The following is a 22520-nucleotide window of genomic DNA, read 5'->3' on the forward strand; positions in this document are numbered from 1 at the left end:
GAAAAGACCAGAAACTCTCTAGTTTTGTGTTTCACTTACTTGCTGCATTGAATACTGGGGGACAAATGGCATGCTTGCATTTCAAAGAGGGCAATCATGTTTGAAGGATTCAGAACACATTTCATCCAAATGGCATTTTAAAAGCATAATAAAAGCTGGGCACGGTGGAACATGCCTGTAATCCCAGCGGCTTGGGAGGCTGAGACAGAAGGATCGAGAGTTCAAAGCCAGCCTCAGCAACAGCGAGGTACTAAGCAACTCAGTGAGACTCTGTCTCTAAATAAAACATAAAATAAGGCTGAGGATCTGACTCAGGGGTTGAGTGCCCCTGAGTTCAATCCCCAGTATAAAAATAAAATAAAATAAAATAAAGCCATAATACAATTTATTTTTTAAAATACTACATTGCCTTTTCATTTCAAGCAAAAATGCTGGCTGCTAATTTCTTCCCTTCAATTTGTGATGTGTGACCCATTTTCTTATGTCCCCTTTACCAAGGTTGCACATCATTCCAAGGACAAAAAAATTGGTTGACATTCCATTGGTTCCTGAAGCCACATCTATCGGGAAAAGCATGTCCTGGCTGGTGAAATCCATCCACCCCTCCTCAGTCTATTTCCTACTATGTTTCATGAGCCCGAGTGGCTTTCTTTTTAATGAGGTATTTCTTTTCTTACCACATTCCTTCCTGAAGACAGAAGCAGAATTTTCAGCCTTTATTACCCCATCTGATTATCTCATATTCTCCTAAAAGTCATCAGAGACTCTTGCTATAATAAAGGCATTTCCATTAGTCATCAGAGGTTTACATTAAGTGCTTGGTGCCCAGCTATCCGAATGCCATCAACACAGCTCTTGGTTTCAGAGGAAGGAAATAATATCCTGGGTCTCCACCACCAGGGGGCAGCTTTCCTTCTTAAGAGCATGTCCTCTGGAAATGATCTTCCCACTGGCTGCCTCTTATCCCAGAATCCACATGGGTTCATTCTTCGCATCTGCTTTTATTCCTGTATCTTCTCCCTCTCTCTCTCTCTCTCTCTCTCTCTCTCTCACACACACACACACACACACACACACACACACACACACCATGAGTAGTTGGTGTAACCAGTCAGCCTCTTTTTCATTTGCATTAGCTCTGGGAGCTCCCTGGGGTTTTTTCCACCCCCCAAACTGGATCCTTCAGGAACTCCCCGCAGTCCTCGGTGATGGTCCCTGCCCAGCTAACAATCCCTCTGCAGACCCTTGGATGAGCCAGGGAGAAGGTTGGGGCAACGGTGTGCTGTTTTGCCATAGCTCGACATCAAATTCCTCTCCTGTTGCTCACAGTTCTTCTTTTTATCCATAATCAACATGATATATCAGGAGGGGGTCCTGAGCTCTCTACGCCATGTTCCTGTGTCCAGGCTGCTGAGTGCCCAGGCCTTGGGGACACCTCCGTCCTTGGGTCTCCCCGGCTGTGGCCCCGCTGCTTGCTCCCAAGGTGCAGCATGCATCCATGCACACATGCTCACCAGGAGTTACAACACCAGTGCAAACATTGCTGGAGCTCTTCAACTCTCCGCCTTTAATCTGTCTCACAGTGAGTTAGAAACTGGTCCATGATGGCTACCTTGGAAAGCCCTGAGGAATGGAGCCAGCTGTCTATGGACTGAAACCTTTGAAACCTTGAGCCCTTAAATAAACCTTTCCTCCTCTACAGTTGTTCTGGTTGAGTCCTTTAGTCACAGCAGTGAAAAATCTGACTGAAACAGCCCGAGTTAGCAGTCAACATAAACTGCTAAGGTGGGAGTGCAATGGGCGCTTTGGAAAGTGGAAGAGACTAAGCTGAACTGGAATGGGTGATGGAGAAAATACCAAGAATTTTAAAATTTCTTTTTAATGAGAACATGGGCACAGTTTGGCCAACATAATGAGAACTAGATTCCATGAGAAAGGCACACTTTCAGAAAGGAAAAAAAAAGGCTATTAGTAAAAATAAGAAATCTAAAGATAAATAAAAAAAAACTATTACATAAACTTGAAAAAATTTAAAAAATAGCGAAAACAAAACAAAACAAAACAAAAAAACAAAACAACAACCCACCATAGAACATTAAAGAAAGAGTAACAGGTGGTCTAAAAAGAAATATCTGACAAGTAGAGAGCAAAAGGAAAAGATTGGGAAAGTACCAATGAAAGAGAACAGAGGACATTTGCGGGTGACTGGTGTTTGAACAGTAGCATTCCAGGAAAATTAGAAGGTGCCTATGGAAGAAGCAACCTGTGAAGCTGGACATACAAAGGAGCCTATGTAAGGATCAGCCAGGAGCCTGATAAGATCACCAAAGCTAGCACAGGAGGAGAAGGAGAGAGTGCTCCATGGCACGTAGCCAGGATGTGCCAGACTGATGTCAGCAGGACCAGGGAATAAGAGCCTCCTGACTTTCTGTCTCTCCAGGACTTATCCTGAAACCTCCACACACGGATCAGTCCTTCCTTGTCATGCCTACATGTCCAGCAACTGAGAAAATACCACATCAGAGCCAGTGGGAAAAGATGGGGCGCAGTCCTGCTGCAAACCCCACCCCAGGCCTGCCCCAGACAAGTGCTTACAGTTGAGAAGGCATGACCAGGCCCTGCATCTCCCAGAGAAGCAGGAGACTTGGATACACACAGGGCACCCTGACCACTGTGGCTCCACCAGAGGACCTGGTTTCTAAGTCATCTTGCTCTGGGACTGGACGGGGCTGAGCATTCCCAGGCCTTCCTAAGGCTCTAAGGCCAAGCCAGGTGTCAGGCAGGCTGACAGACATTTCCAGCAGCTACCACCCTGAGCCCTGCAGAGAGAAAGGGCATGTCTCAGCTCTCAGGTTATCCCTGGAAGGAATTCATCTCCCAGTCTCCCACTGCTGCCGGAGGGTGGGCCTCTAGTTAGTCTGCCTCTAGAAGCTGCTGTGGCCGGTAAGCAGCTGGCCTCTAGGAGTCCAGGTGGAAAGTGGACATTCCCATTGTGTTCTCCTATCTGTCTTGCTCCAGCAATAAAACTAGGTCTCCAAATTCTCTCTGGAAGGGATTTGAGAACATACCAATCACCCCAACTTCTGCAGCTTCCGCTTGAGAGACTGGCTCCTGACTAGCTCTGGAACTGGATGTGCCTCTGGACCACAGAAAACAAAAAAGTCATCTTAAACCAATACGTGAATGTTTCTAGGGCTGACCTTCTCCTCCCCATTCATGGCCTCAGTGCAAATGATCAGGTAAAAATTTTCAACTCCCTAAATATTCAAGCTTCCTGGAAGAGGTTTGAATGCATGCTTATCACCCTGACTTTTCCATCTGCTGCCAATGGGTCAAGGTTTAGTCAGCCTGCATCTGGGACCAACAAAGCAGACAACTGGAAGTCCCCCGGGAGTCTGAACAAGTGTATGGCACCTTCCACCACTCCTGCTGTCTCACTTCAGAGCGGGCCCGCCTCTGGCTGACTTACCTGTCTCCAGGAGCGAGTGGAGCTGGCATATCTTCTAGGACCCCGAGGGTGATGATGGGCCAAACAACAGATGGCAGAATGTGCAGCCTGAACCAGAGAACCCAGAGGCCCACCAGAGATGATGACTGAAAGTTAAAGAAGAAAGAAAGGGTTTTGAAGGCTGTGAGAAGGTGGCTTGTGACCCACATAGAAACTTCCACAGCATTATCAGCATATTTATTGCAGAAATCTTGCAGGACAGAAAGGGAGTGGGGTGAGGTATTCAAATTATTGAAAGAAAAGGAGGAGGAGGAAGAGGAGGAGGAGAGAAGAAAGACGACGGAGAAAACCTGCCCACCAAGAATCATGATGGATGGTGAAAAGTGGAAACTGTTCCTCTAATGACCAGTAAAAGACAAGGACGCCCACTGTTGTCACTTTTATTCAACATAGTTCTAAAAATACTAGCAAGAGCAGACAAGGAAGTGAACCAAAAGGCATAAAGGCAAAACCAGACACACAGACCACTGGAACCAAGCAGAGAGCCCACAGATACCCTGAAGCGTATGCGTGCGGTCAGCTCGTATTCAATAAAGGCTCCAGAGAACATGTTGGGCAGAGGGGTGTCTTCTCAGTAAGTGCTTTGGGAAAACTGGGTATCCATGTGTATAAGGATGAAATTAAATCCTTATATCATACACAAAAATCTGCTATGAAGGTGACAGATGGAACCATAGACTGAAAAAAGAAAAATTCTGGGGGCAAGGACCCTCAACATTGGCTGTGGCCATGGCTTCTGGATGTCACACCCAGACTCAGCAACAGAAGCAAAACAAACAAGTAGGGCCTTGTCAGATGAAAAGGATTATGCGCAGAAAAGGAAACAACAAAAAAGTGAAAAGCAGCCTGCAAACCGGGAAAAAATTTCTGTGAACCCTGTATCTGATCGTAGGTTGATATCCAAAATATGTAAAGAACTCATAGGACTCAATAGCAAAAACGATTAAATTAAAAGAGGGCAAGCATATAAAGTGTGTGTGTGTGTGTGTGTGTGTGTGTGTGTGTATCTCGCACACGCATGCACGTGGTGACCACGGGTTTCCACCTACCTGGGTCGGCTCCTCCCTGCCTGCTCTGGAGGAAGGCCTGGTGACCTCTGGGGAGCTCCGGATCCCTGGATCACTCCAGACTCTGGTGCCCCGCTTCCCCCCCAACTCCCGTGAGCTGCTCCCTGGTGAGAAGGAAGTCATGGCACTCCAAGTCAACAGGAACACAGAGTCAACACAGAAAGTAAGGCCGACATCAGCATGGCAGGGACAAACTGGGGTCCCTGCCATGGCCTCTGAGACTAAAAGCAGATTTTGGAGCAGCTGCAGGCAAAAATGCCTCTACAAAAGAAAGCAAAAGCTTCTGGCAAAAGTCATCACTAAAAACTAGTAGATCCCCTGGAAAAAGGCGCCTGCCAGGGTGCCTGAGCCTGAAGCCAGGCCGAGTCAGAGCTGAGCCTTTTGAAGGAGAAAGACTTTCAGCTGAAGCTATTCTGGTAAGTTTTGCATGTTGGAATGTGTTGTTTCTTTTCCCTCATTTCACTAACGTGTAAAACACTGGTGGAAAAAAAACAGTAATGATAGAAGAAAAAAGAAGAAGAAGCTCTTGCCATTTCTGTAACCCGTTGTCTCTTGTCATGGCAAGATGGGGAAACACCTGACTGTCTACAGATAAAAAGTGATGGAATAGTATGCAGTGGTGGGAAGAAAATCCTTCCATTCGGCCTGACCTAGAAGAAATTAGGGGTCATTGCGATAAGTGAAACTAGCCATTCATGTTTCACTAACATGTTAAATTTAAAAGAAAATGAGATACACAGAAGCAGTGAGTAAAAGGGTGCAATGGAGGCGGGAATGAGAAGAGGTAGGTCAAAGGGGACAGAGGGACAGGATGACTGAATGCAGAGCCCAAGAGTTTTCATTAATCACACTGTACACTTACGTATGCCGATTAGTACAGCTTGCTATCCTTATGGTATATTAAAAATGGTACACATTATATGAGGTAATGGTATATTAATTTGCTTGACTATGGTAATCATTTCTCTAGGTATATGCATGTCCAAACGTCACCTTCTATGCCTTAAATGTATAGAATAAGAAAAAAGGAAAAAATGACATGTTACCGAAGAAGTGAGTTATTTTTTTGCCTGGAGAGTTCTTTAACTTTTAATAATTCCTGGGGTTGGAAAGGGAGTGGAGAATTATATATTTTAATATACTACTGATGAGAGTATAAAAATAGGAATCCTCTCTTTAAAGGTCCATTGGCGGGGCCGGGGCTGGGGCTCAGTGGTAGAGTGCTTGCCTAGTGTATGTGAGGTGCTGGGTTCAATTCTCAGCACCACGTATAAATAAATGAATAAAATAATAAATAAAGGTCCATCAACATCTAAAAAAATTAAAAAACATAAAGGACCCTTTGCATATGTGTTAAGATTTTAATTACTCATATTCTTTAACAATATCAATCCTCAGTATCTGGAACATTTTCTTACAGATTATTGAAGAAAATGTCTATTGAATTGCTTTTAACATTAAAAGATGAGAGTAGCCCTGTGCCAACAGGGGAGATGAGGTAGTTGCACGAATCCATTCAATGGATTTTGTGTAGGTGTTAAAAATGGTAGAGCTGCATACAGTGGGTTGGTGTCCAGCCCACTCTGTGGCATTCCATCCTCTTCCCTTCTGTATCAGCCACGGCTTGGGAGGTTGGGGGAGACAGTTAGAAGGCAGTGGATTGAAAATTGCCTGGTTGGGAAGAAGAGCAGGCCAGGGGGCTCTCACTATCTGGCGCCCCCTTTCCTCTCCTGTCCATCAAAGAGACTCGAGTCCAACAAGGACACAGTGAGGCCTTCTTTCCAAAGTCCAGGGAGAGGAAATTCTCTATTCTGCACTGCTTAGTCCCATCTCCGTTGGGCCTAAACCTCATTGGTTAGGCCTTGTACTCCACTCTGCCCTTCTTCCCTTTGCTTCAGGCATGGGGGGGGGGCTCTTCTTACTGTTTCTTAAATATACCAAACACACACATGCCTTGGGACATCACCATGTGCTGCTGTCCCCTCGGAATGCCCATGGCTCACCAGACAGTGACAGGTCTCTCTGTAACCCCCTCCAGGTCCTTACCCAGTAGCTACCTTCTCAGTGAGATTTTGGGCCACTGAAATATCAACCCTCTGCCTGACAATTTGCATTCCCTCCCCTGATTTTCTTTTCTAACTTACCATGTATTTTATTTTCATACTTTGCTTATGGTCTGACTTCCCAACAGAATGTGGGCTCCATGAGGGCAAAGACTTTACGTGTTATTGAATATTTGTACATAGAATAATACCTGGGGTAGGAAGATGCTTGCTAGCATTTTTTGAATCAATGAATGAGTATGTGAAGGAGAGCAGAGATGTGACTGGATTCAAGGATAATGGTGACATGCTTGCTTTCTTTTTTCTCCATGTCTCTCAGTCATCTGAACTTTATTCTTCCTTTGAACACTTCTCCTCCCAGAGACCCTTATTCACCCACTCTGCTCCCATGCCTCATCACTATTTAACTCTCACTCCGTAAACAAACAAAAAGCTTCCTTCAGTAACTTTTTGTTCTTGTCACCTAAGGGATGCTGACACCCTGGAACTAAATACCCAAGGCCATGTGGATAATGGAACTCAGTCTAGAAGCCTGGTGCCCTGTATCTTGGTGCTATGGCTGAGGGAAATGGGGCGACAGGTGGGGCGTCCTTCGTCCATCTGTTCTCCAGAACTACCTCCTGTTGGCTCAGGTGTCTCCTCTTCCAGGACTTCCTTCCACTGCCCCAAACTCTCTCCATCCTCATTTTCTGGAATGGCATCATTTCTGGTCTCTCCTACTCCATCTCCCTCCATGTATCCCCATTCTCTCTACCCCTCTTAAAAGTTAGCACCCCTCACCATAGTCTCTCTTCTCCCTTAGAGATTTATCTCTCATGATGGATTGTTACCATCCACAAGTGAATGGCCTCTACCTGTCTGTCTCACTCTCTTCTCTCCTGGGATTCATATACTTCTGTTCAGCTCTCACTGAACTTGTGTGAAGTCCTTCCATTTCAACGCATCTGAGCCAACCTGACTCTATGCTCCTCCTTGCTTTCTGGGGTAGCCTTGCTCACAGTCTTTGACGTCCCATTTGCCATTCTTTCTTTGTCACCAGACCTATAAACACCTCCTCTCTAGAATGTCCCCTCATGGTGTTTTCCTATAATCTACTATTTCTACTTTGGCACATTGGGTCTCCGTGAACTCCAGATAAGACCATCTCTTACCTGGTATTTCTGCCTCTAATCTTATGCATTTCTAGCCCAAAATCTGTTGTTAGAATGAATATTCAAAAACTTAAAATTGAGCCATGTTGCTCTCCTCCAGCACCTGACAGCCTTCTCTTATGCAGGGCTCTTCAGTGTCCTATCAGCTTGCCTTGAAAATGTCACAGCATCTCCTACACAAGCCTCAGCTGCTGCTATGAATCAACCTCTCTCTTTGCAACTCTGTTGGTCTTCTCCCCATTTACTCCACACTCCCACATCTCAGAGCTTTCTATAAACTGTACCCTCTGCTTGGAGATCTCTGCCTTCCTCTGCCAAATTAATAAATTCCCAATCATGTGCAAGTTCTTCTCAAATCCCAGGAACCCTTTCTTGAGTCTCTTATATTTGTCTGCTGCATGTTTTTCTTGGCCTTCATCCACATGATAACATATGCAGCATTTTATTGTTTTTATGTATTTAGGAATTTGTTTCTCCACATCTTCTTCAGGTTCCTAATTTACAACATTTCTCAGTGCCTAAAGCAAAGTAACTACTCAGCAAATACTTATTAAATAAAAGAACACATTGCTTGAAGCTTTTCCATGAAACTTTATTACCTCCCCACCCACCAGCACATAAATTGTGATTTTGAACATGTTGCTTATCTCAGGCTGTCACCTTCTGTAAGGTTATCTTTTGGCATCTATTTTGCTACAAGAAAATGTTTAGCTGGTTTGTTGTTCATGGCAATGCCTCAGATCCTGTCTGCTGAGACACTTCTCCAAGAAAAACCTGCATCTGTATTGACCTCATGGCCCAGAGGGCAGACAGGTGCACAGAGCATCCCTGTTTCTGCTTTGGTGACATCAGTTCCTGGGTAAACAGCAGGCATCTTTCTTTTTAGAGCAGTAGCCGACTTGTGTTTCCAGATAATTACAATATTCTTGACAGAGACCTTCAGCTTTCTTGCAATTGACAACTTTCAGAGCTGGTTCAGGTTCTGCATAAAAAACATCAAAGTCAGCCTCTTAAGGTTGTCTCAGGAATTGAACAGTGGCCATGTTAGCTCTTAAGGACAGGGTGGGAGATGGCAATGGGTATAAAACGTCTTCCTGCCATCACACTTTCATGTTCTGAACTGTAGACTCTCCAGACCTGTTGCTCCAGACCCTTCTGGGTCTCCTCAGCTCTCTCGTTAGCCAAGTAGGAGGAACGGTCCTGTTACGTGAAGCCCTGCTAGCTAAATGCCTGGAATTGCACTCGTGTGTATTTGTGCTTGTCTCCTTTCCCTTCCCTTGGGAGGAGAGTCAGTCCAGTAAGTCCTTTGAAATTGGAGGCCACTTCCAGAGCAACTGAGGTGAGGATAAAGCAGAAATTAAAGCTGGTGGGACCTTAATGCTGAATTTACCAGAAGTCTGACAACACCCTCCTGTCCTCCTCCACTGAGCTGCTCATCTGGTTTTTCCTGTTTCAGGGTCAGCAATGAATCTGGGAATAAGAGTAGCCCAGAAACTAGTGTTTCCTCCAGGCCTTTGGATATGCAAGTGGTCCTGGGAAGGGAGAGCCCTGGAGACTGACCAGGGCTGTCCTGAGAGTCCAAAAGGGTGGCCTGGGCTGTGGTTCCATGCCACTCCCTGTTTCCTCCTCACTCAAGGAGATGGCATACAGTGTGTGCTGTGTCCCATCCCCAGGAATCAGTCCCTGAACTCACTTCACACCTGGCGCTTAGAGGTGTCCAGTAAATTCCTGTGCAGTGAATGACCTCTGAAGTCTCCTGGAAGGAGGAGAGTGATCAATCAATAGTGCCTCCTCTGGCTACTGTATTGCATGAACTCAGACACTACAGAAGAGCCTTAGAGAATTCACCTCCTGGTCCCACAGTATGTCCATATTTCATGAGGCCCTCAGTGATCACCCCAGAAGAGGCTGTAAGACCTCCACAGCCCACTGTGCAGGGTGGTGCCTGCCTATAATCCCTGCAACCTCAGAGGCCAAGGCAGGAGGGTTGCAAGTTTGAAAACAGGCATGGCACTTAGCCAGACTGTGTCTCAAAAAAATAAAAAAGGAGGGTTGTGGTGGATGCAGCTCAGTGGCAGAGTGCCCTTGGATTCAATCCCCAGTGCCTCAAATGTGCAAATCCACACTCCCCCCGACACACACCCTGCATGTCCTTCCTGATAGGTAGGGCAGCCTGAACCACACACACAACAACTACTGTCCACCCAGACCCATCCACACAGTCACTTTCCCATCTCATTCACTCAGAATTTCCTAAGTGGTGAACTTGTCACACACGTTGGCACCTGACTCACCAAGAAAAGGGGGAGTTCGCGGTTGGAAGTAACGCCTTACTTGGTGATGCACCATGGGAGACCCGTTTGCTCCTTGGCCAGGAGCTCCTTCCTGGGGGCCGCTGGGGACCTCAGTGCCTGAGGAGTTCACAGAGAGGGCTCTGTGCGAGCCTGTGAGAATGCAGATGCAGAGGGGTTCAGTGCTCTCCGTTCAGCAACCCACGAGGACAGGGCCCCTCTAAGGGGCAGGGATGGTGGGCAATCGGATGGGGTAAGGTGGAAGAGTGCCCGGTGCTACCTGAGCTTGTGCACACTTGTGTACATGTGCATGGGTGTGTGTTGAGGGGAAGAAAAGAAGAATGGTGGTGAAAAGCTATTTGTGCAGAGACGTCTCCAGTGCAGTTGTCGAGATTCCCTAAGGCTTAATGTCTTCCTCCGTAAGGGGTGGAGGAATGTTCCAGAAATAAGAAAACAAAGTGAAAGGAAGGAACTTCTTGCTTGGGAAATCAGTGCCATCAGCACATTCAAAGTGTCTGAGAACCCATCTCAGAGACTTCTGCCCAAAAGTCCCATCAGGAAAACGTGCTCCTGGGACTTAGGATCTCACTGGCCAGCCTGGACTTCCAGACCTCAGCAAAGACTTTTGCGGGAGGCCCTGGCTCCCAGGCCATCTTTCACTTTTACCTGGAAATAGCAGGGCCACAAGGAGAAGGCTGATGAAGGCAGGGTGGAATTGCTGAGCCATGTCTGCCATGGGGACTGCGAGCTGAGGGCCCCAGAGTGGGCAGACGAGTGGGTACCTTTATAGAGCTGGCCGGGTGAGTGGGCCGGGAGTCCTCAGTCACAAAGGGCACAGAGGACACATCATATTCCCACTATTCGCAGAACAAACACTGAGTCCTATGTTCTCCCCTCACCTTGGGTGGGTTTGGTGAATTAGAACAGAAGGACAGAGGTGGGAGGAGATGAAAGGCATGGAAAGGCGGAATAAACATGCTGTTATTCCAACACCGTCTCCCACTAGCTCTGCAGCCCCTGAAGTTCTTTAAAACAATGATACAACAAGGCCGCCATGTTGCTTCTGTGCGTCTGTGGCACCTGCTTACCTTAGTGTGGCGAATCCTGTGTGAGGACATGAAGCATGTCAGGTGTGACCTGGCTGTGGGAGCTGCAACTTAGACTTGGGTTCTAGAGCTGTTCAAAAATAGTAGAAATTCTGCTGCCTGGTCTTCCTCCTCCCCGGCGCTCTCTGTTTTCTTGTCCTCTTCCCTTCCCTTCTCTTCTCCTCCCTCCTTTTGTTTTAGTTTAACTGAGTCTTCCTCATGTTCCTTCCCCTTTTATTCCCGCCTTTCTTTGGGCATCTCCTGGTGATGCTTTTGGGTCCAATTCGATTCTACTAAGAAACGGTTTTACAATTGAGCCTGAGTTTCTCTTGCCACCATGATGGAATGGATTCCAAGGAAATAAAGAGATGCTCAGGGCTGAAGGGAGAGGAACCAAGTTCATTTGGAAAAGAGTAGGATCTCACAGAAGTAGAGAGTGGAAGAAGCCGATGGTGAATAGAGGGAGGGAGCCAGGGAACAGAGAGGTTGCATAAGGGCTGCGAGCACACAGCTAGGGAGGAGAAACCAGTCCTAGGTACCACATGCTGTAGGGAGACTATGGTTTACAAGAATTCATACATATTTTATCGAGAAATAGACAAGAGGAGTGTCAGGGTCCCAACACAAAGAGAGGATAGATGTTGCAAGAGATGGCACTGCTGACATCCTGATTGTAGGATACACACTGTACGCGTGCATCCATTATCACTGGTGCCATCTAAACATATACCACTTGGTGACAACTGAAAAACAGAACAGTAGCAATTCTTGGTGGTCACAGGAACAAACGTAAGTTTTTGTAGGAGTGGTACCTTTTCTCTCTGCCTGTTGCTTTTATCCTTTTTGCCTAAATTCTCTGCACTGAAAAGTGTTTTGGCCCCTTGTCAGTCCTCAGGGGATGAGTTTTTTCTCTTGGACTCAGTCCTGAGGCAGCTCCACCCTGTCCACACCTGCTTTGAGCCTACTGTGCTGACCAGACCAGGGGCCTCCCTGCTCTGTCCTAGACAGCTCGTGGGCCCAGGGAAATGAGCGCCTGGCACCTGTGAACTCATTAGCACATTACAATCCAGATAGAAGAGTGAGAAAATCCACGTGGGAATATTTGTCTCCCTCTTCTGTGATTCTTATCCAGGGTAATTTTTTTCTGGAAACAAAGAAATAGGTGACGTGCCTTTGTTCTTGTACAGTCACAGCAGAGAGTCCAGTGGTGTGACTTGGTGTTCCCTTGGTGCTGAGGGTGAGTTTGTTCGCTGCCATACACAGCATTGGTACAACAGGTTGCCTTTCAGAGTTTAGCCCCTTTAGAGAGTGAGGGGGAGGACAAGGGGCAGGGAGCAAAGCCTGGGCTCTTCAGGGTACAGGCTCATGCTGTCTACCTGGTGATGAGTTAGTTTTTCTTTTTGCCTGGGGTCACCCCACCACTGTTACTGGTGGCACTGATTCAAGTCTGTAGAAGTCCCTTGCTCTGCTGTGCTGTTATGCTGAGAAGGATGAGGTGGCCTCTCTCTAGAAAGCATCACATTGCAGTCAAGAAAGGAGGCAAAGCGCAATTGTGATGTGGGGCCAGACGCTGGGTCTGTGCTTGAATCTGCCCTTTAGTAGGAAGGCCGGACTGCAGATGCGGAAATCAAGGCGCAGGCCAGTTAAGCAACCTCCTCAAGGTGACAGCAAGTGGCAGGGACCCTGGGCTTCTGACCTGTGAACACCCCATGCTGTGCTGCCTCTGATTTGCACTGGAGGTGCAGGGTCTGGGTCGGATCTTTCCCAATAGTCTGGGGAACTTGAGGAAAGCCTTAGTCTCCACATGTGAAGGGTGAAGAAGATGCCGTTTTCCATGTCTCTTTCAAAAGCTTATTGTGAGGATTAGAAGAGATCACTGATGTGAAAAGCACCGTGTAAAACAGGAAGTATGAGAATAATGAAGGGACCCCACACAGCATGAGGGGCAACCCAATACAAGCTACACCGTCCTGGAGCGTACTCTGCTCCCCACTTTGGAGTGTGGCTTCTCTGGGTATGAACAGATTCCTGTGCCCCTGGCACCACAGAGGAGGTGAGGTGCAGAGGTTCATCCCAATGTGCAGCTGGTCTTGCACAGTGTGTTACAGGGGGACTAGCCACAGACAACTCTACCATGCGGGAGGCCTTGGAGACCTCTGTGCAGTGTGCGCACCTTGCAGAATCTTCTAAGAAACCAACTCTTAAAAGACACTCGTGAAACAACCAGGGCCATTTGAACACTGATCAGGTATCAGATTTTATTAAAGAAATTGTATTGACTTTTTTTTCCCCTTTGTTGGTAATAAGTAGAATAGTGTTCTATTTTCTAAAGAGTCTTTTCTCTGATTCTAAGTTCCAAAATATGTTTATATGGACAACCACGAAATACTGTTCCTTCTTCGAAGTAATCTAGGAGAGGGTGATGACCAAGGAACAAAACAGGCTGACCACCTGCTGAAGCTGGACAAAGGCTGTGTGAAGCTTCTCTGTACTGTTTTGGGCACAAGGGACACAATCTGGCCTTGGTTTCTGCACCTCAAATGTGAGGCCCATGCCATGTTCCTTGCCTGGTGGCTCACACGTGGCACTGTGCACATCAGTAAGGAGACATGAGCCATCATACTTTCTTTCTTCCTTATTTTAGTGGTGGTTGACATTCATTGAAGGATCATCACATGGTTTGGCATGGTGGCACCCTATTTCTTAGCTGAATGACTTTGTAGAGCAAAACATTTCCTCCTATGCCATCTGTTACCCTGGAATACAGTTCGGACAGGAAAATGTGTTCACATGCTTCACTACCAGCTTTCTTCACCAGTTTTCAGGATCAGGAGCAGAAAGCAGCCCAGAGCTCTCTGCTGCCCTCTGCTGGACGTGGAACCCCACAGGTGCCCACCTGGTCAGCCCCTCAGCTCACCATGGGTCCCTCAGGCTGCCCATGCCCTTTCGTCTCTTTTGTTTTTGTCCCCAGAGGTCTGCATTTTGAAATATAGTACATTCCAAACGAGATTCAATTAATATTTATTTAGGTTTTATCCCAATTAACAATAGATAGATAACTTCTTTTCTGATCGGAATAGAAGAATAGTATTTTCCATTTAAATTCGTATTTCAAATGACAATAAACAAGTGATGTTTTATTTAGGCTTATGGCTGATGACATAACAACATGTATATATATTTGGTCCAGCATTTAAAGTGTCAAAACTCATGGTTAGCCTGCATTGCCACAGCCCCTCACTGCAACCAGATGGGCCCCTGGGTTCAGAGGGCTTTCAGCCTGTCATCCTGCCTCCCCTGCTGTGACCTGGGCAGCAGCTCAGCAACCTCCTTTGATGGCTGGGTCTGTGGTCTTTCTGGGGACCTCCTTGCTTCAGGGCTGAGGAAGGGAAGACACAGGGGTTCTGTTGCTGGCGACTAGTGGGTAGCAGCACTGGGTTCAGAACTTGGTATTTGGTGAGGATTCAACCCTTGTTTCCATGTTTTCAAACAGCAAGTGGAGGTGTTGGGGCACCTTCCAATTTCGTGTTCCTGTGTCTTACATTTCCATCGGCAGCGAGCAGTCCCATAGCCACATATTCTGTCTGTCTCGAGGTGACTTCTCCCTGGACATCAGGAGAAGACACTGTGGTTACTGAGCTCCAGGAGGGAAAGGCCAGACTTGTAGTGGGGTCTGGGCAAAGGGTTTCAAGGAATTGCACAGACTGCTAGGGAGGGGGTCCGAGTGGACACAGGCTGGTCTCCCCAACACTCCTACCCGATCCACTGTCCTAATGATGGACATCTGCTCCCATCCAGCATGATTTCTTTTCTAAGAAACAGACCAGTCCATGTCCCGCCCCTTCTTACAATCCCTTGGCAGCTCCGCTGACATCACAGTTTGACCAAAGGTAACAGAGCCCCTCACCAGCTCCACAGAGTCTCCTTGATCTGGTCCTGGGCCGCATCTCCCCAGCCATGCTGCTCTGCTGTAGCCTCACCTCTGCAGACCTGCTGCAAGGCTCCCTCCCAACCTGTGCGCCAGCTCCTTGCTCTCTGGGTGCCTCCTCTGGGGCTATCACCCCCTTCACTGGGGCTGCTTTTCCCCCTTCCCATGAGTGACCTCTCTGAGCTTCATCTCTGAACCTAAAGATCCCAGTGTGGGGCACTTCCCACGTCCTCCTGATATAGGCCATGCCCCAGTCTAGTTTTCTCCCCACCTGTTTTTTCCCTTTTTTGCTACTGGGCATTGACCCCAGGGGTGCTTACCCACTGAGCCACATTCCTAACCTTTGTTTCTATTTTATTTGGAGACAGGATCTTGCAGAGTTGCTTAGGGCCTTGCTAAGTTGCTCAGACTGGCTTTGGATTTGTGATCCTCCTGCCTTGGCCTCCCCAGTTGCTGGGGTTACAGGTGTGGGCCATCATGCCTGGCTTCCCTGTATTCTTTAACACCATCCATGCCAAATTGGAGTCGCATACATTTTTTTCTTTTTTCATTCTTCTCAATTGAACTGCCAGGTCCCTGAGCATGGGGACCATATGTGGGGGGCTTGCCACTGTCCACCCCATCCCTAGCCTATGAAGTCCCTGGTGAGTGAATGTATGGGCTGGGATAGGTGTGAGTAAAGGAGATGGAGACAGAGGGCATCCTGGTCCTTGGCCCTCCTCCCAGAGCTGTGCAGGAGGGTGGGTTTTGTTGCCTGGTCATGTGTGTGCCATTTGGAAAGCAATTTTGAACCCAGTTGCCTCCTGTGCCTAGCTGGTGTCACCCTAGAGCAGTACCAGGCAAGCCCCAAAGCTGGGCTGGTGGGGGAGGAGGGACTACAGAGTGAAGAAAAAGGGCCTCTGCAGAGGGCGGCTGGGGTTTCTACAGAAAGGCCTCTCCCTGCACCCTGCAGGGACCAGGTCTGCTGAGGAAGAGCCCTTGTGCTCGGGAGCCAAGGGTCTGGGTGGCACAGTCAGGGCAGAGGTCTGACCCTAAGGACCTCTGTTTGCTCTGAGTCCTGTGCCCTCCTTCCCATCTCTCCATTTTCACAAAGCAGAAGGGGCAGGAACACCCAGACTGCCTGGTTGGGGCAGGGTTTTATGTTTGTCTTTGTCCTGGTGAAGAAAACCCTCTTATTTCTAATGCTTTGGTGTCAGGGTTCTCAGGTCAGGGTGCGGTAGGAACCAAGAAGCAATTCAGCGGAATCCTGTGCTGCCTGATCTTGACGAGGCCCCAGGTTGGCCGTCCCTGCAGTTGGTGACAGGAGCCTACTTCACCGTGGCTGTGACTGGCCCTCAAAGCAGCCCATGGCAGAAGAGAGGGCAAAACAGGGGCATGAGGGAGCTGGCACAGTGCTGTGCTGAGTGACTGCATGAAGGCTGTCTCCCAGTTCTGCCTCAGAGCCAGCCACTGCACTCCTGGAGTGAGGGGAGGGAGGTAGCCGTGCCAGCTGGGGAGGGGGGCAGCAGCAGAGTGGACCAGAAAGAGAGAGCAGGCTGCAGATTGCCAGACCAGAAAGAGAGAGCAGGCTGCAGACTGCCAGACCTAATTCCCTGCACAGGCCATGGGAATTAGGGCCCAGAGAAGGAAAGCCCCCAGTGCGAGATTACACAGCAACATAAGTGCTCAAGCTGCAACAAAAACCCAGTCTGAGGTGACAGAATGCAAAAGCAAGAACAGGAGCTACCTACCAGGCAGTGAATGAATCCTAGTGACAAATGTACTCCAAGTAAGCCAGATCACACCAGGCAATCCAGGTCACACCTGGTAACCCAGGTCACACCTGGTAAACCAGGTCACACCAGGTGAGCCAGGTCACACCTGGTAAACCAGCTCATACCTGGTAAACCAGATCACACCAGGTGAGCCAGATCACATCTGGTAAACCAGAGCACACCTGGTAAACCAGGTCACACCTGGTCTCTTTCTTCTGTAACCAGCTGCCCTCCTGGGCACTCACCCCCAACTATGTGGGAATGGAAGAGGCTGAATGTGTGTGGAGGTCAAAGTCACCCACAGCAAGAGCAGGAGGTTAGGGGCAGTGGACACACCCTGCAGTCCACTGTCACCTAACTGCATCTGCCTCTCTCCTCCCTGTCAGCTTCCCCCTGGATGTGCCCTGAGAGTGGACAGGCATGGCCACTAGCTTGGCAGGTGCAGCTGTGGTCCTGGAGGTGTCCCTGAGCTGGGTTTTCTCCCTGGATGGGGTCTTGGCCTTAGGACAAGACCAGATCCAGATCTTGTGACAGATTGAGGGGAAACTGATTCCTCCTCGTCTTCTTCCTCCTCCTTCCTCTTCTTCTTCCTCCTCCTCTTCTCTTCCTCCTCCTCCTTCCTCTTCTTCTTCCTCCTCCTCTTCTTTTCTTTCTCCTCCTCCTCCTCCCCCTCCTTCTGGATTAATACATTATTTTCATATTTTGACCAGACGTAGAATATGGTAATATCAGGATTTTATATGAGCATCTGTTGGAAATGACCAGGAAGAAGGACAGCATTAGAAAGTGGGGAGGGCAGGCTGTGGACCCTCCTGAGGCTGGGAACTCAGCTGGGCAGCGTGGAAGAGAGGGTCAGTGGGTTCCAGGAGTGGGCACTGTTGGTTTGGCCCCAGGGCTGCTGAACTTGTTGAGTTATAGTAAATTAATTGTTTTTTAAACCTACTGAAAGTATGGCATTCATCTTAATCCTAACATTCTGACCTGGTAGGAAAAGTTGTCTAATTTAGGAGGATGAGGAGGTCCTCTTTCTGTGATGATGAGCAAAGCTGTTCAGGAGGCAGATGGAAGAAGGCATCTCCTCTCACACAATCAACACTGAATAATTGCAGGAGCCCTGGTAAATATGGTTAGTGATGCCCTCACCCAGGAGTCCCAGGGGAATGTCCACGGTGGAGGCTAGGGACTGTCCATCACATGTGAGTCCTGATCCCTACCTTTCTGTTGTGTTTCTCTCCTTGAGCTGGTGAGCATGGCTGCCAGGGGTAGGTGAAGGTGCCATTCACAGTCCTCTACTGTGGGTTCAGCGAAGGCAGAGGACGCTACTGTGATTGAGGAAGGTTGCGAGTCCCTCAGAATCTGTTTGCAGCAAGGTCCCCACCTCCCGTCCTCTGCAGCTGTGTGATTCTAGCCCAGAGGCTCTTCACCTGGACGGTCTTGGTCAGGGAAGAGAGAAATGGCCAAGAGCAGCACAAGGTCCTCCTTGTCTGCAGTTGCTGGAGAGAAGCAGGACAGGCAGAGTGAGCCACCGGGGCACAGGGGCAGCTCTGATTATGGGTGACGGGCTCCTGGTTACCCACGCTTGTCCAAGGCCAGTGTTCCTTGGAGGCCTCTCCAAGACACAGTGGAGAGCGAAGCTGTGCTGGAGGAAGTGGTGACTGTGGTTTGGAAAGCCGAGCGCTCCGTTTGCTTCTCCACCTGAAGCAGTGCATGAGATGACCTCTAAGGTCCCTTCAGCCACTGCACCCCGTGATGCTGGTGAAGGCACTTTCAGTCCTGCACTTAAACTAGCATTAAATTGCTCCAGGTAAATTTCAGAAAGGCGGCTGGGGTGCATGTCCTTCCCTCCCTGCACCCCTCTCAAATAGACAGGAAGACATGATGGTAGCAAGTCAGGAAGAGGGCTGGTATGGCATGCGAGAGGCGTGAACGCACACGGGGGTCTCTGCACAGGTCTGCATGAGGAGGGGCAGGTGGGAGGACAGTGAGCTTTATGGGGATCCTCAGAGGGCCTGGTGTCTGACTGCAGAACATCAGACCAACTTGGGGTTCACGGGGAAAAGAACTAGAGTAAGAAGAGAGGTCAAATGGAGGATTTGTTGAGTTGGTTTATTTGTACCAATGGCACCAAACACCCTGCAGTTTTACTCTGAATCCTTCTGGAGAACCTGGACTCTTGACCCCACCTCCACCAACAGACTGAACAGGGCACAGGGCTTCTGTCATTTATCTGCCCCTTAGGCAAAACACTAGATGATTACTTTAAGAAAACTTAAGGAAACTTCTGGAGAAAGTGAACATACACAACTTTTGTGTTGGAGTACAGGTTAGACAGCGCTTGGCTCACAGCTTAAGCAAAATTCAGCTTCAGTGTGTCCTACAGAGCAACCACTGAGAACCAGTATACCTTACACAATAGCATGGTGGACAATCAGGGATCCCCAGTGGGCCCATGTGGTCCTCCTGAAGTAGACAGCACAGGAGCAACACAGGGAAACCCCTTTGGGGAAAGGCTGGTGAAAGAGAAAGGGAAGCAGCCAGACTGGGCAGGGCAGCCTCAGGCCACGGTGCAAGGTGCCACTGGTGGGAGGGTTGGGACTGGCAGAAAAGAGACCCAGACTGTGGGCACAAGCTCGGCCCACGGGGACCCAGAGCACAGACAGTCCCACATCTGCAGACGTGCCCAGCCTACGCCCAGTTGTGCTTGTCCCCCTGGAAGCAGCCCTGAGTGACAGCGATTCTCATGTTGAAGTGTGTAGCAGGTGAGGACTGTCAGGCCCTGTCCCACAGCAGACCTCTGGAAGCACCAAAAAGCTTCACCAACAGCCCCAGAGTCAGGGGCTATGGGGCGAGTGGTGGGGCCGTGCAGGGAGTGGAGATTCCTTTCTGCATGTGCACCTGCAGGCACAGTGCCTTGGTGACAGCACTTTCTGGTTTAATGCTTATTGGATATCAGAAGGATGTTCTTTATCTACTACCATTTTAGAGAGGGGTTGGGAGAACAGTTTTAAAATTTCACTCCCCCTAAGATACCAATATCACACAGCACCATCTAGGTATCAGTCCTCAAGTGGAAGTTACAGAAAGTGCAGCAAAACACAAAAAGGAAATCAAAGGCACACACACTTGGAAGGAATGAAAGTGTCTCTGTTCATTTATGTCGTGATGATCTATGTAGAAAATGCCAAAGCAAACAAACAAAAACCCTGGAAATAATAATCATGTATAAAAAAATTGTAAGATACAAGGTTAAAATTAAAAAGATAGTTTCCTGGGGCTGGGGTTGTGGCTCAGTGGTAGAGCGCTTACCTAGCATGCGTGAGTTACTGGATTCTATCCTTGGCACCACATTAAAAAACATAAAATAAAATAAAGGTATTGTGTCCATCTACAATTAAAAAATCATTTTTTAAAAAAATATAGTTTTCTATATACTTTGAGAAAAATTGATATAAAATACACAGTATCACAACAGTAAACATCATTGAATTCTTAGGGATAACTCTGCAAAAGATGTCCAGAATCTATATGCAGAAAAATCAAAACTTTAATGAAAGACGTTAAGAACTGGTGTAAATGGAATGCCAGAATATCAACTTAGGTCCTTAAAATTTTAATGTTTACTCACACAGACAGGAATTCATGGACCACAAGTGTTTCTGGGCTGCACCAAGGGGCACAGGGAAAACCGTTTACAGGATGACTGTGGTAATAAAGCAAAGAAAATATTTGCTTGGTTAAAGTGGAGCCTTTTGAGATCATTTCAGGGGGAAGCCCCTAGAGACTTATGATCTGAATCTCAAATCATCAAGATTCAGATCATAAGTCTCTAGAAACAGGGCAATTTATAAGCAAATAAGAAAATCTCAGTTTTGTTTATGAAAACCATACTTTGCCAAATTCCTGATTTTTTTTAAAATTCAGCCAATGGTATGATCTTTAAAGTTATCAGAAACTTGTACTTTTCCACAAATTTCCTTCAAGGCAAGACTTTGAGAAATCTTTCAAGAAAGCATTAGAGTAAAACAACTTTTGTGGATGAAAAAGTCTTAAAATGGCCAGGACTAAATAACAGATCACAGTTCATTATAATGAAGTTGACAAGGAAATGTGGTTGCTGTATGCTTTAAAACATTGAGGATAATAGATATTACTAGTAACATCAAAACCAGACATATCAGATTTCTAGACACTCCATGCAGTTTCCAGAACACCTATTAGTAATATGTATCCATGCAAATATAGCCCAGAGGACACATCATCTCTTCTTCACTGTTTCCCATACAGTTTGACCCAACAGGTAAGTCCAATTAGTTTAATCTCCCTCTCTCTTTCTCTGTCTGTCTGTCTAGTCTCTCTCTCACTCTCTTTCTCAGTACCAAGGATTGAATCCATAAGTGCTCAACCACTGAGCCACATTCTCAGCCCCTTTTCATTTTTTATTTTGAGGCAGGGTCTTGGTAAATTGCTTAGGGCCTTGCTCAGTTGCTGAGGCTGGCTTTGAACTTGCAATCCTCCTGCCTCAGCTGCTGGAGCCTCTGGGATTGCGACTGTACCAGGCTAATTTCTTTTTTGATAAAAAGATGAAACAAGTTCTTCAAGGTCGTCCAGGGACCTATGTAGAAAATCCTAAAGTTAGTTCGAGGTCAAAGCAACTTAGTTTGGAGTTTGATTTTGAGAAGTTTGGACAGGGTCGTTTTGACATTTTTTCACATCCGATCTTCCTGTCCGTAAACGTGGCTGTGTGCTTCCATGTATTTGTGTCATCTTTAACCTTTCACAGTGCTTTGAGTTTTCCTGGTACGTCTCTCAGGAATGAGCATGGCAGTAAAGCAAAGGAAGCCGCCTTGAGCGTGAGCCACCTGGGAGGGAGCAGCAGGGCTCTCCTGGCCTCCACTCCGACACTCTCTCCTGGTTAACTGGGATTCTGTGGGGGAGAAAGGCCATGGAGGGGAGGTGCCATTCCTGTCGTTCATCAAAGGTGCTGTCCACAAAGCTCCACGGCTGTTGCTGTCCTCCTTTGCCAGTTGGAGAGTGTGCCAGTGTCCCCCTCCACAGTCACTCTTTCCCCTTCCTATGGGGAAGGTCACAGCCAGCCCACAGTAAGGAGTGGTGAGCAGCGCCACCTTCTGGAGCTATTTGGAGCTCTTCTGCATGGCAAAGTTGTCTTTTCTCCCTAAGTGGCTTATTTATTTACTTTATCTATCTATCTATCTATCTATCTATCTATCTATCTATCTAAATCTATCTATTTTATCAGAATGGAAGTTTGATTTTGGTTAGGATTCCCTGTTATCTCATTGACTTGTTGGCCCGGGTTAACCCAGTCTTGGCCACTGGGAGCTTTTCTGCTGGTTCTTGTGGTGTTTGGCGCCTCCCATCATCCTCTGTTTGTTTGAGCACCTCCACATGCTGTTTGGCTGGTGGGCATTGGGGGTGTGGCTTGGGGGTATGTCTCTGTGTCTGCCAAGAGGAGAGTGCTCCTCTGCTTCCTGATCCTCATGTGAGCTGCTTTCCCTTGCCACACTCTTTTGTCATGATGTTGAGCCTCACCTTGAGCCCCAAGGAATGGAGGCAGCCACCTATGGATGGAGATGTTTAAAACCATGGTCCCTTAAATAAACATTTCCTCCTCTACCATTGTTCAGGTGGGGTTTTTTTGTCACAGCAGCAAAA

At 47.7% G+C, this 22520-nt stretch overlaps 2 protein-coding genes across 2 annotated transcripts; both read right to left on the reverse strand.

Annotated features, from left to right (window-relative positions):
* Positions 1-8637: 8637 nt before the first annotated feature.
* On the reverse strand, positions 8638-10807 carry LOC143397385 (sperm-associated antigen 11B-like). The gene is made up of 3 exons (XM_076853440.1): positions 10747-10807; positions 10084-10233; positions 8638-8771 (listed from the first exon to the last, which is right to left on the reverse strand). Exons 1-3 carry the CDS (start codon positions 10805-10807, stop codon positions 8638-8640), a joined length of 345 nt encoding a protein of 114 aa, XP_076709555.1.
* A 3775-nt stretch (positions 10808-14582) lies between these two features.
* LOC143397386 (beta-defensin 104A-like) lies at positions 14583-22452 on the reverse strand. Its single transcript, XM_077109232.1, has 3 exons — positions 22398-22452; positions 18272-18340; positions 14583-14770 (listed from the first exon to the last, which is right to left on the reverse strand). The coding sequence occupies exons 1-3, from the start codon at positions 22450-22452 to the stop codon at positions 14583-14585; spliced, it is 312 nt and encodes a 103-aa protein (XP_076965347.1).
* Between the last annotated feature and the right edge of the window lie 68 nt (positions 22453-22520).

This window comes from Callospermophilus lateralis, chromosome 4 (assembly GCF_048772815.1).
Source record: "Callospermophilus lateralis isolate mCalLat2 chromosome 4, mCalLat2.hap1, whole genome shotgun sequence".
Classification (NCBI taxonomy): domain Eukaryota; kingdom Metazoa; phylum Chordata; class Mammalia; order Rodentia; family Sciuridae; genus Callospermophilus; species Callospermophilus lateralis.